General features: G+C 38.4%; 1 protein-coding gene across 7 annotated transcripts in view; it reads left to right on the top strand.

The window, feature by feature from the left end:
• LOC117396681 (nuclear receptor subfamily 6 group A member 1) overlaps positions 1-14,260 on the top strand; it is a 234,413-nt gene that overhangs the window by 192,401 nt on the left and 27,752 nt on the right. For all 7 annotated transcript variants that reach the window (XM_059005243.1, XM_059005241.1, XM_059005242.1 and 4 more), the window contains one exon: positions 6,355-6,582. In XM_059005243.1, the coding sequence (XP_058861226.1) occupies positions 6,355-6,582 (228 nt within the window). The remainder of the gene's footprint in view (positions 1-6,354; positions 6,583-14,260) is intronic.

The following is a 14,260-nucleotide window of genomic DNA, read 5'->3' as shown; positions in this document are numbered from 1 at the left end:
TTTTAGCTGGCTTAATCACTAACTTAAATTGCTGCTAATCGCTTAACTGTGTTCTACCTAATTTTTTTTTTTATGAAGTGGAGTGATCATATTATTTGAAAACATGAAATCCATTTGGGTGTATAAATTGCATGTATTTGGTAGATGGGTTAAATTAGAAAGTACAACATGTTTTGACCTGTATTAAGAACATAAGAAAGTTTACAAACTAGAGGAGGCCATTCAGCCCATCTTGCTCGTTTGGTTGTTATTAGCGTATTGATCTCAGAATCTCATCAAGCAGCTTCTTTAAGGATCCCAGGGTGTCAGCTTCAACTACATTACTGGGGAGTTGGTTCCAGACCCTCACAATTCTCTGTGTAAAAAAGTGCCTCCTATTTTCTGTTCTGAATGCCCCTTTATCTAATCTCCATTTGTGACCCCTGGTCCTTGTTCCTTTTTTCAGGTCAAAGAAGTCCCCTGGGTCGACATTGTCTATACCTTTTAGGATTTTGAATGTTTGAATCAGATCGCTGCATAGTCTTCTTTGTTCAAGACTGAATAGATTCAATTCTTTTAGTCTGTCTGCATATGACATAACTTTTAAGCCCGGGGTAATTCTGGTTGCTCTTCTTTGCACTCTTTCTAGAGCAGCAATATCCTTTTTGTAACGAGGTGACCAGAACTGAACACAATATTCTAGGTGGGGTCTTACTAATGCATTGTAAAGTTTTAACATTACTTCCCTTGATTGAAATTCAACACTTCTCACAATATATCTGAGCATCTTGTTGACCTTTTTTATAACTTCCCCACATTGTCTAGATGAAGACATTTCTGAGTCTTTTTCATAGTTCCCTTTTCAATTTCAGTATCTCCCATATGATATTTATAATGCACATTTTTATTGCCTGCATGCAATACTTTACATTTTTCTCTATTAAATTTCATTTGCCGTGTGTCTGCCCAGTTCTGAATGCTGTCTAGATCATTTTGAATGACCTTTGCTGCTGCAACAGTGTTTGCCACTCCTCCTATTTTTGTGTCGTCTGCAAATTTAACGAGTTTGCTTACTATACCAGAATCTAAATCATTAATGTAGATTAGGAATAGCAGAGGACCTAAACTGATCCCTGTGGTACACCACTGGTTACCTCGCTCCATTTTGAGGTTTCTCCTCTAATCAGTACTTTCTGTTTTCTACATGTTAACCACTCCCTAATCCATGTGCATGCATTTCCTTGAATCCCTACTGCATTCAGTTTGAGAATTAATCTTTTATGCGGGACTTTGTCAAAAGCTATCTGGAAATCTAAATAAACCATGTCGTATGCTTTGCAATTATCCATTGTCGATGTTGCATCCTCAAAAAAATCAAGCAGGTTAGTTAGACACGATCTCCCTTTCCTAAAACCATGCTGACTGTCTCCCAGGATACTGTTACCATATAGGTAATTTTCCATTTTGGATCTTATTATAGTTTCCATAAATTTACATATAATAGAAGTCAGGCTTATTGGTCTGTAGTTACCTGGTTCGGTTTTGTCTCCCTTTTTGTGGATTGGTATTACGTTTGCTATTTTCCAGTCTGTCGGTACAACCCCTGTGTCAAGAGACTGTTGCATGATCTTGGTTAGCGGTATGTAAATAACTTCTTTCATTTCTTTGAGTACTATTGGGAGGATCTCATCCGGCCCAGGGGATTTGTTTATTTTAAGAGCTCCTAGTCCCTTTAACACTTCTGCCTTTGTTATGCTAAAGTTACTTAAAATTGGATAAGAACAGGTCGACATGTATTATTTCTTTGTACTGCAGCACTTAATCAAACTTCCACACATAAAAAAAGCACAAAACTCATTTCAACATTCAATAAGCCTTCATTTGAAACCCATACTGTGCCTCTGAAACATATGATTGAATGGGTAATATGCAGAGAATCCTTTTTTAAGTTTGTTTTTAAGTGAAACCCACCCCTAGCCACTGGAAACATTTTGAAAGATGATCTACAGATGGATGTAATTTTATTACAACTTCAAACAGTCTGATTGAATGCATTGTTAACTTTAAAATGACAATAGAAGCATGTTAAGATAAGATCACCGCCCCTCAACTTTAGAAACTGTGATTCTTACATTAAAAGGCATCTCTCCCGGAAGGGTTTAAAAAGCCAGTTGTATTTCATTTTGTATTAAAATCTGGTATGAAACCTCCTGTGACCTTTGGGGAACAATGCCCCTTTAATGTGCCATGGGGGAGGGTTTATTAGGTAGACCATAAAATGCTTAGAGTTCAAGATGAGGTTGAGGGTTCGTGAATGCTTTGTCATTTTCACACACCACTGCAGTGGCACCAGTGTTTGATTTAACACTACTGTTACAATAGCTTTAGGGGAACAAAGCCAATGCATCAGGTATCATGTCCCTAATGTAGTTTTATAGTAAACTACACAAAAAATCATATTTTAAGTGAAACATTTAAGTAAGAAAAAGTCATTATTGTCTTCCCCAAGTAGCAGATACATTTGTTGTTGTTTAAACAAACAACAAATACATGAAACTCACGCCACTCAAATCAAGAATCAACTAATGTTATGTGACTCTGCACAACAACCAACTCATTGTTTTAATTCAACTAAACATTGGGTTCTAAATGAAGTTATTACAATTTCAACACAAGTTTGTGCTACTTTGCTAGTTTTTGCAGTGGTTTGTGTGATTGAATATGCTATATACAATGTAAAGACTACATGTCTTTAATTGCACTGGAATTGACCACAATTGTTTTTGGCATTTTAGTTGGGCACATTTTCTGTCATGCCTTTTAAGCTTTCACTGTAGGAAACTGGAATGGATATCAAGCATGGTTTAGACTTCCTGGTAATATAGTACATAGTTCCTTCCTAGAACACTCTTCCTCCAATCACGAGCTCCGCTCTCCAGTCTCCACATCACATGTCATGTTGATCTTGGTTGCACTTCAGCACTGAGTTTTAGAACTCTCTACTCCCTATTTAGCACATGTGTGTGAGTGTCTGTGTAATGCGCATTCCTTACACTTTCATTGCATTCAGTACATGAACCCCCGAGCTGTCTCCTAGCTGATAACATCTGCGTCATCATTTTACTTCCATGTGGGAAATAACAGACCCTGGTTTTAAATCTTTGCACTTACTTTCCATTACTCTTACTTTCCATTGAGAAAAGCTCAATCTTTGCACCAGCGCAAATAATTCTGCTTAAAAAACCTGTTCAAGTTATACACTTTAAAGGCAGGATTTAATAAGGTTTGTGAGATGGTGACAGAACAGTAATCAATGATCATGTTAATTGCAAATAAGTTACATCTTTACTCGTGTTAAACAATTGAACAACCATTTACACTGAAGTAACAGCTTTATTAATTCCTCTAAAGAGATTACTGTAAACGCAGTCTTTTAGAAACTGTATAGTAGCACAAAATGAAACATAAGTAATTGGCTGATGTTCTGACAAATATCTCAAACTCCAATAAAAAACAACCCATCCCCATCTAAGTGAGAGGTGTAAGAACAGTTTGTTGTTTTTGGCATGTTGTTGACACATCCCCCAGAAGCAGATGAGGTCTGTCCCACCACAAAACTATTTCTCATAAAATGAAAAGCAGGGGGAATGTAAAGGTCATTGCTAACTCAAGTGCAAGCCTGCTGAAGCCAGCATTCTTATTCAACAGGCTTGCATTAATTAGAGGGGGTGACAAATACCAAAGGTCAGGAGTCAGTGACCATTAGGCAAGGGTGGCTCCTGAGAGGGGTCACTGAGAAATCCTTTAGGGGTATTCAGAGCAGGAGCCAGTAGCTGTGCTTCTGCAGTTATCTAATAGGGCTTAAAACTAGCAGTTTGACTTTAAAGCAGAGGGGGGAGAGATAGTCTGCGATCCTATAGTAGGTCACCAAGGTTTATTGTTATACAGCCTTCTTAAATCACTCTGTTCAAATAAGTATTGTTCTTCAAAGATTCTTTATTTTCATGACCTAATATTTATGGCAAAGGCTAATCATTTAATTATGACGATTTGCATTTAGGCTTGAGGACAATATTCAGGCCACATGATAATCGTATATCGAGGGACTTCTATTGTGGCGTATACTGTATAACGTCTCATTGGTCTGCTCTCAAAAAACAGTGTTAGATGATATCATAATTATGAGCATATATATATATATATATATATATATATATATATATATATATATATATATGTGTGTGTTTATAACCCTTGGATCTGAAGCATGAATGTGGTAAATTGGATAGAATTGCATTCTTGCAGTGCAAAGGCTTGCAAAGCTCTGCTATTCATGGTAACCATGGCATCTTCCCATCTGTTAGGGATTTATGACAGGGTGGGGGTAGGGTTTAGATTGAGTTTAGTCCCCATCAATTTAGATAGGACAAGAAAAGGACATTTAAGAGGCCTTAGCTAAAACTCTCCCAGTGTTGCGTTTCTTCATCTGGTAAATGAAGGTAGGGATTATGCTGTTTAAAATGTGCGTTTCTTCATCTGGTAACTGAAGGTAGGGATTATGCTGTTTAAGATTTGAAGCAGTTTTTTACCCTAAATTGTGTGCTGTGTTTTGTGAGCTGTTACCTAGGTGACTGCATTTTCAGCCGGCAGATTGCGTTAGATTTCATGTCCACAGAATAAAGAAAGATTCCCTTGTAGTGCTCATGAATAAGTTCCTTCTGCATGTATATGAAAATGTCACTAATGAAATCTTAGATGAATGCAGATAATCAAATGGGAGTGGGGGGTGGGTGGTAAACAATAATCTGTTCTAATAGGAGCATATCAAAACATTTTATGGTTATTTTAAAATATTGTTTTACACTTTCTAAAATAAAAGAACCCCGCTTTTTACCACAGAATGGGAGTTTTATTAATGAAATTAGCTTACCTAACTGTTGAACAGTAACGGACAGACTCAAAATGCATTTTATTTCAGTCTTTTATTTCTCACTGTATTTAAAGTGAAAACATCGTCCTTATAAAGGCCAGTGTCAAGCAGTGATAAATAGTGCAACAGAAGTTCTTAAAACTAAAGTCAACTGCAGTACAAAAATATTCATAATCTTACAGAACAGTGATTACAGGATTGAAAAAGTGAAATAAATAATATTTGACTGTTAACTGTTTAAGGTGAAATTTGAAAGGCATTTATTTGTCATTCTCTGAAAGCACAACATGAACAAGGCTGTTCCAGAATCTTTGGAGAACATTTTAGAATTTTAATATGGGGCGTGAGGATGCGCTTGCCTGCTCTGCCAATTGTAACTTTTTTTTTAAATGAGAGCTGTTTGTATATAGTTGCCTTATACTTGTGTGGTCTATTTGGAAACCAAGGTCTGTAATACTGTGTAATTCAGTGTGCTATTTTAAGTGACTATTCCTTACTTTTCATTCCAGCATAAACCCTGTCCCTGAACTTTCAAATGATCTTGCATCTGTTTGTGTTTAGTGTCTCCAAGCCCGCCCTGATTTCCAGTATTTCATTTCATTGATTTCCTGACAAATATGAAGACAGCACGGCTCGCCTGAGGGGAGCCCCATTCTAACCCTTCTTGTGATTCCAGTCTTTTTATTTCAGCATCTCAGCATGTCTTTACATTGAACCTTGCTTTTGTGTTCAAGCTGTTCTGATCTAAAGAAGCAAACAGAGGGCTGACAACATTACTATTTCTGGCCTCTTGGATGTGAAGGATTTCTGCTCAAGATCACACAGACTCTAAGAGCTGCGCCGTGAGGCTTACCAAATACTGGCACCTTTTACTTATTTAGTAGCGTATACCATATCTTGTTTCAGCTTTATTTATTTTTTATGGGAGCCACCAAATTCAGAAAGAAAATAAATGTACTAACTGCAATGTGGAATACATGCAGATCAAAGCAAACTAATGTGGAAAAAACATTTCTAGTGCTTGAAGTAATGTAATCATTTGTGTGCTATTTTCACTTGAAAATAATGTATGGAGATTTTTTCTTTCTTTTAAAGCTCTGTCGAATAAACTTTTTAAAGGACTTTCATTTGAAAACCAATATTTACAGTAGCATCTTACGCTGTAATAAATACCCGATCAGCCCATGCTGTTGATCTCTATGTGACAGTAAACGTAGCCTTAGCATTAAGAATCTCTCTACACGTTACACACATGAATGAATGGTACTGGTTTAGATATAAAACCAGTTCCTACCTGATTTTTAAACACTAAAATCTGTATAAGTTATTCAGTAATTCAGCTTCAGGAATGACCTCACTATTGACTAGCGTACATGGAGTCTCTTCCCTGTATATAGAGAGCCAGCCAAGGAGTTCAATCAAGCGCTTTTCTTTTTTCTTTTCAGATGACCGTGCTGATCGAACCTGCCTTATCTGTGGGGACCGAGCCACAGGGCTGCACTATGGCATCATCTCATGCGAGGGGTGCAAGGGGTTCTTCAAGCGCAGCATCTGCAACAAGCGGGTGTACCGCTGCAGCCGGGACAAGAACTGTGAGATGTCACGCAAGCAGCGGAACAGATGCCAGTACTGCCGGCTGCTCAAGTGTTTACAGATGGGAATGAACCGGAAAGGTAACGAGAGACCGTTATTGTTGATTATTATTATTATTATTATTATTATTATTATTATTATTTATTTCTTAGCAGACGCCCTTATCCAGGGCGACTTACAATGGTTACAAGATATCACATTATTTTTACATACAATTACCCAATTATACAGTTGGGTTTTTTTACTGGAGCAATCTAGGTAAAGTACCTTGCTCAAGGGTACAGCAGCAGTGTCCCCACCGGGGATTGAACCCACGACCCTCCGGTCAAGAGTCCAGAGCCCTGACCACTACTCCACACTGCTGTTGATGCATCCAGTGGTTCCAAACTGCACCCCTCGGGGACAAGGCCCTGCTTATATATTTTCAATGTGCACTGCATCGTGGTGCACATACAACACTCTGGAGTAGCTCATTTTCCCCTCATTAACACTTTATTCATGCCTAATAGATTTCAATTCCTTAATAAGGTATTATAGAGTACTGTAGAAACACTGTAACAACAGTCATTTTTTGTGAGATGCAATTTATATTGAGTTTGGTGTACTACAACCCCCACTAAAACACCACTGGTTATTTTATGTGAATAATTTGAATCTCAACTTCTTAAAACCTGAGTGGGACCAGGATTGGGCCAATAATCTGATTTAACAATGACATTCTGTGTTTACAATACCACAGGCAAGGTTGGGAAATACTGTAATGAAGAGTTGGTTTTCATTGGGCTTGAGGCTCCAATTCACCTTAATAGTGATTTGATGTTCTGGTGACCTGTTAGTTTTGTTGATTTACAGTATATCAGTTATTTTTTGGTAAGATGTTTGAGGATAAGATGTGGTGCTGAATAAGAATGCTGCTGAAAATACCTACGTGGGTCGTCACTGAATAATACTGAATCAGACAGAGCAGTGGATGTTGATACTGAGTAATACTGAATCAGACACAGAGCAGTGGGTGTTGATACTGAGTAATACTGAATCAGACACAGAGCAGTGGGTGTTGATACTGAGTAATACTGAATCAGACAGAGCAGTGGGTGTTGATACTGAGTAATACTGAATCAGACACAGAGCATTGGGTGTTGATACTGAGTAATACTGAATCAGACACAGAGCAGTGGGTGTTGATACTGAATCAGACACAGAGCAGTGGGTGTTGATACTGAATCAGACACAGAGCAGTGGGTGTTGATACTGAGTAATACTGAATCAGACACAGAGCAGTGGTTGTTGATACTGAGTAATACTGAATCAGACACAGAGCAGTGGGTGTTGATACTGAGTAATACTGAATCAGACACAGAGCAGTGGGTGTTGATACTGAATCAGACACAGAGCAGTGGGTGTTGATACTGAGTAATACTGAATCAGACACAGAGCAGTGGGTGTTGATACTGAGTAATACTGAATCAGACACAGAGCAGTGGGTGTTGATATTATTATTATTATTATTTATTTATTTCTTAGCAGACACCCTTATCCAGGGCGACTTACAATCGTAAGCAAATACATTTCAAGTGTTACAATACAAGTAATACAATAAAAGCAAGAAATACAATAACTTTTGTTCAAGCAAAGTACAAGTGTGACAAACCACAATTCAATAATACAGCAGTGATAGTTACATCAGGATATGATTAAATAGTGATAGTTACATCAGGATATGATTAAATACAAAGTACTACAGGTTAAACACTTAGCAGATTACAGTATTCTGAAGTACAGGATTAAATGCAGTAAAATAGGGGGTAGATAAGAGCAAAATAAAGCACATTTACATGAAGGGTGATAGTGTCCCAGGATACAAACAGAGGAGTTCTACAGGTGCTGTTTGAAGAGGTGAGTCTTAAGGAGGCGCCGGAATGTGGTCAGGGACTGGGCAGTCCTGACATCTGTAGGAAGGTCATTCCACCACTGCGGAGCAAGGGTGGAGAAGGAGCGGGCTCTGGAGGCAGGGGAGCGTAGCGGAGGTAGAGCTAGTCTTCTAGTGCAGGTGGAGCGGAGAGGTCGAGTGGGGGTGTAGGGAGAGATGAGGGTCTGGAGGTAGCTGGGTGCAGTCTGGTCAAGGCATCTGTAGGCTAGTACAAGAGTCTTGAACTGGATGCGAGCGGTGATCGGGAGCCAATGGAGCGAGCGGAGTAGTGGAGTAGCGTGGGCGAAGCGAGGCAGAGAGAACACCAGGCGGGCAGCAGAGTTCTGGATGAGCTGGAGCGGACGGGTGGCGGACGCAGGGAGGCCAGCCAGGAGGGAGTTGCAGTAGTCTAGGCGGGAGAGTACCATACTGAGTAATACTGAATCAGACAAGGCGAGTGCTAGCCTCACTAAAAGAGACGTTCCGCTCCAGGAACCTACTACACTGCGAAACCGCTCTATACTTAGTTTGGGATCAATTCCCTAAATTAACCAAAGCCCTGGCCTCCGTGTCTTCCTGATGGTCCTGGCTGGGCAGCGCCTTCACAGGCCATCTTGCAGTTGAAGGGTTTCATAGTAGTTGTCCTGCGGAGCGGACGCTCTCCTCCTCAATGTAAATACAGCAAGCTTTTGCTCAGCGCCTGTCTGTATGCCTATAGCCGTGCAGTAGCCTCAAACACTAGAGCTGCTGTATTCTTAAACAGGCGTAGGCTCCCCGGGCACGCTCCCCCAACCAATCAGGACCTCCTGATCAGCTCAGCTCCGGACAAGCCCTCCTGCCCACTAAGCAGCAGCGCACCAGTGAAAGGGTCCTCCCTGTCACAAGCTGTTTTTTTGGTAAGCTCAGAAATAGAGAGCAGGATTAGCAGTACTGATACTGACAATTAATTGGCTTTGTTACCTGTTAAGGCATGAACCGTGAAGCCATCTTGCTAATTTGTAATATTAGCTAACCAGACAGTCTTATGTAACAGTTTGAAATATAAACTGCTGAATCCTCTTCCCTTGCTGTGGATCACAAGGTCTGATCGCAGCGAGTTTGAACTGCGACACACAAAGTGCCAGGAACTTCATCCATTGTCTTTTAAACAACATTAGACTACTTACAAGCCCTTGGTAATGATTCAGAGTGTAGAGCTTTGATAATCAAGCCTTGGTAGCACAGTGTTTAAATGTAATTGCCCTTCTTGCAAGGAGCTTTCACATCTGAGGTGATTAGTGTATCTCTCACTCTTCTGTGAAGCATGAAGCCAGTAAGCTTTCTGAAAGGGTCAGGCTATGATTGTTTTAACCCCAGGTGTGTCTGCTCTGAGATCAGTATCTTCCCACTGATTATACCTTGCAAAATCCGCTATTTATTTAGGGCAAAGTCTGCTATTTATTTAGGGCAAAGTCTGCTATTTATTTAGGACAAGAATGCTTGTTTTATGACAAGAGTAGCTGTTCCAGTCGTTTTTACCAAGCAGTACTGGAGTTCTTGACAGCGTGGCTAGCTTTGCATTTTAATTATGTCACTGCAGTCTTTATAGTTAAAGAAGTACCCAATTACAAAAGCTGTTAAAGTTCACGTGCCTATAAAAACATCCATAAATATCAATTATGTTCGGCTCATTTTTTATTTTTATTTAAAATAAGCAAAGCAGCAACATAATTAACATTCAGTAACAGTTTGGATCCTTGTGCAAATAAAACATTTAAAATACATGCATTCTGCATTTACTTAATGTTTGTATTCAAACTGGATTAGAAAGGGGTACCAAAAGGGTTAGCTCAGATTCATGTCAGGAAATATGCAAATCATCTTAAATTAAATGAATATACTTACAACACAAAGTGATTCATTAGATCTGGTTTACTGAATAATCCACATTGATTTAAAAATCCATCCAAAATAAAATGTAAAAAGAAAGGAACATTTGTATATGAATAATAAATATTTTTTAATGTAGTATGTTTTGCAGGTCAAGATTATGAGATGAGATTAGATCCAGAAAATGGTTTATATTTTGCTTCGTTAGTGCACTGTCATTTTACATGCCTGTCTAAAGAGGAATGTTTGTGACAGAGGTGATATCATGGCCGTCCCTGAGATGTGTTTCCACGACAGGATTCATTCTGAAAGTCATCTGTGAGTAGAAATCCCTTTGTGCTGCTTGACAGGAGAGAAAGGTCTTTGTCTACTCCACCACTTTCAGACAAGGTCAGATGGCTTAAGGGTTTCAAACAGAGATGTGCTATTTTAATAAGCGCCATGTCCACAGCTGCACAATAACTTTTTTAACTATTGCACAGGCAGACCAGGATAACCGATAGTCAGGCACCTGTTTATCCGCCCCTCCTGCCACAGGCTCCCCAGACGGATAAATGAGAGCGCTGCTTTTAGGAAACATCCACTAGAGTGTGAAACAAGCTTTCTAACACCATTATACCAGAAATAATCACTGAAAGAATATAAAAATTACATTTCCAAACAACATCAAATGTACAATAACATGCATACAGTTTGTATTGCAATTTAAGCTACAGTACTGGAAAACCACATTTGCAGTAAAGTTCTGTACTGTATGTAAACAGTATTCAACAAGCAATGAAAATGCATTAAAACAAAAACATCAGACCTTATGATGCGAGCAGTACTGGTTATCTACCAGTACTGCTCGCATCATAAGATCTGATGTTTTTGTTAAAGCACATGCTTTGTTAAAGCACATGCTTTTACTTTATCAAATGCAATATCGGTAACAATACTGTAACTTTGAACTGTGTTCAGTTAGTTAACAAAAAATATATTTCTAATAGCTTTTCAACTAGTAAAACCTACATAATAAAGCAACAAACACAAATATGAGTAGGCTGTATAGAGTTGACTAGTTGCTGTGTGGTCCAGTGGTTAGAGAAACAGGCTTGTAATTAGGAGGTCCCTGGTTCAAATCATGGCTCAGCCACTGACACACTTTGTGACCCTGAGCAAGTCACTTAACCTCCTTGTACTCTGCCTTTCAGGTGAGACGGTGTTGTAAGTGACTCTGCAGCTGATGCATAGTTCACACACCCTAGTCTCTGTAAGTCGCCTTGGATAAAGGCGTGTGATAAATAAGCAAATAATAATACTGACATGCTGTATGCATTCCTTCCGTGTTACTGACCCAGACGCATGTCAGAAAACATGTGTAGCGTTTTATAATACAATCTGTTACAAGGGGTTAATGAGAGGCAGATAAAAGAGTGCTGATTGGAAACACTTAACTTCAGTGGAAATGTTGAGATTGAGGGGGGGTGGTGGGGAGGTGGGGCTGGTATTTAAAGTTTCTACTGGTTATTTAAAGTTTGCAACAACAATACTAATACGACTACGACTAATAATAATGAGCTTGTTATCTGAATGTCGGGTAGTGAGTGGTATCCCACAAACATCGTTTAATTATTTTTTTTTAAAAAAAAGAAGATGACCATGTGCAGCATTTACATTGATCAAGAATATACAGTTTTACAGTTATTTACTGCTTCAGACACAAATTAGATGAAATGGTAACAAATATTTCAACATGTTTCAACAGTTCTATAGTGTTACAAGATGACGAAATGTAGCAACATTCGCTACCACACATAAACTCGGCTTCTCTGCGCGCATTCTTTTCCTCTGTAGAAGCTGGCAGCACAGCTAGTGAAACGTTAGGATTATTGTCTATCAACACAGTTCCAGTGTCGTCTTAATTTGTGGATTTATTTGACTTATCTGTGTCACTGTGTTTTGGAAGAACGATGAGGTTCAAGGTATTAAATATATATATATATATATATATATATATATATATATATATATATATATATATATATATATATATATATATATATAAGATAAGATTCAATATATAGTGTTTTCTACTATTATAAGAACCTTGACTTGCATAAAGAAGGATAAAAATTGAGTGAAATATTTCCTTCAAGGTGTGGTATCCAAAGCATAATCTACAAGTACAGAGAAACATCATCTGTAATTTACAAACCCAGGACTGTAAGACCCAAAAAGCTGTCTAACAAGGATGAGCAATACTTGAAGATAATATCCTTAAGGAAGAGAAAGAAGAAAACAAGTGTTGAATTGACCACAGAACTGTCAGAAGGCACAGGTGCTGGTTATTCTTAGGGTCAACAAAAGCAACACGGGAGGCAGGGCTTTTTCTTGTAGAGCTTCTAAATTATGGAATGCTCTGCCTTCGTTTGTCAGGGAAGCTGGGACCGTTACAGTTTTCAAGTCAAGACTAAAAATGCACTTTTATAAAATGGCTTTCTTATCTTAGTGGGTTTTAATGTAATTTTTAAATTGCTGCTTTTGTATTGTGTATACTGTTTAAGTGTATTTAAATGGGCTGAGTGTGGCAGTCCTATATGTGACATGCTATACAAATGTATTGTGGTTTGTTCTTTTTTTTCTTGTATGTACTGTACAGTGCTTTATGATACTTTTGTATAAAAGCACTATATAAATGTAGTAAATAATAAATACATGTGTTTACTGTCTGACTGGTTATCTGTGCAAGTGTGCTTCTGGGCCACAAATTGCATTTAAGATCTTTTTAGATCCCCAAAATTACAAAACAGCATTGAAAATGTAAACGTGAGGGATCCTCCACAATTTCTTATTTTTCTTGCTACACATTTAATCCCAGTCTTATTTTCATCTCTCATCTTTAACTAAGAATAAGCACACCTTGAATTTGCTGGGGTTTTTTTTATTCAGATAAGACAGAGATAAGGTTGCTATGCAAAGACAAAGATTTATTTCCAGACGTTTGATATGCAAAAGACTGATTACAGCTGATTAGAAATTCTGCAGGTTGAAATAGAAAATCACTGAGTATGTAATCAAGATCTAGCATGATTTATTGCATAATAAATTCCAGAAGTTATTGATTAAAACATTTAAATCCCCACAAACAACCCACAGCTAATGGTGCGTTTACACTGGCCGTTTTTAGGATGGCTTTGGGCCGTCTCAGCTGTCCTAAAAATGGCCAACTAAAGACGTGGCTCAGTGCCAGCTTAGGTCCGTCGGAAAGGCAGTGTAAACCCCCCCCGACTTTAGGACGGCTCACGCACGATGTGAGTGCCTCTCGGCTCCGCCCCCACGGAATCTAAACAGGAAGAAGCTGCAGTGCCGTTGCAGCGTCACAAAAAGAGAAGAACGACTTGAGACACAAGCGTCCGGAATATTTGAATTTATTAACTGTTTATATTGGTATTTGTAAATATCTACGTTTTATTATTAAGTTGTCGTCAAAAGTGTTCATACCCCAAATATCCATACATTGGGCTATGTAAACTTTTGACGATAACTTGTTTGCTTTGTTAAACAGGTGCAGACGGTGGTGGACGCCAAAGAAACAAAAATGTAATATTTGATTATATCGGTGAGAATTATTTAAAAAAAATGCTGTCAAAAAGAATTTTATACAAAAACTTTTTTGTTTTTCCCAGTTATTTTATTGTAAACTACCTAGTTATTGGTTTAGTTTCAAACACATTGTCTTTTTGTCGTTTGTTTTTATTGTTATTTAAATAAATATTTTGATTGTACCAATGATTAACTTAAAAACACGGAATAGTTTGTTTGTTTCTGACAACCGCGGCATGAACTGCGGAGAGCAAGAAAGCAGAGCTGTCATAGCGTTGTGGGGTGAAACTCAAATCCAGAGTGCACTATGCGGAAACACAAAATAAACATATATACCAAGAAATAGCTGCAGGTCTGGCAAAAGATCTGTGCAACCCCCTCTCTGCACTTTTTGA

Source organism: Acipenser ruthenus, chromosome 31 (genome assembly GCF_902713425.1).
Source record: "Acipenser ruthenus chromosome 31, fAciRut3.2 maternal haplotype, whole genome shotgun sequence".
In the NCBI taxonomy this organism is placed as follows: domain Eukaryota; kingdom Metazoa; phylum Chordata; class Actinopteri; order Acipenseriformes; family Acipenseridae; genus Acipenser; species Acipenser ruthenus.
Note: the sequence above shows the minus strand (reverse complement) of the source record. Positions and strands in the feature narration are given on the sequence as shown.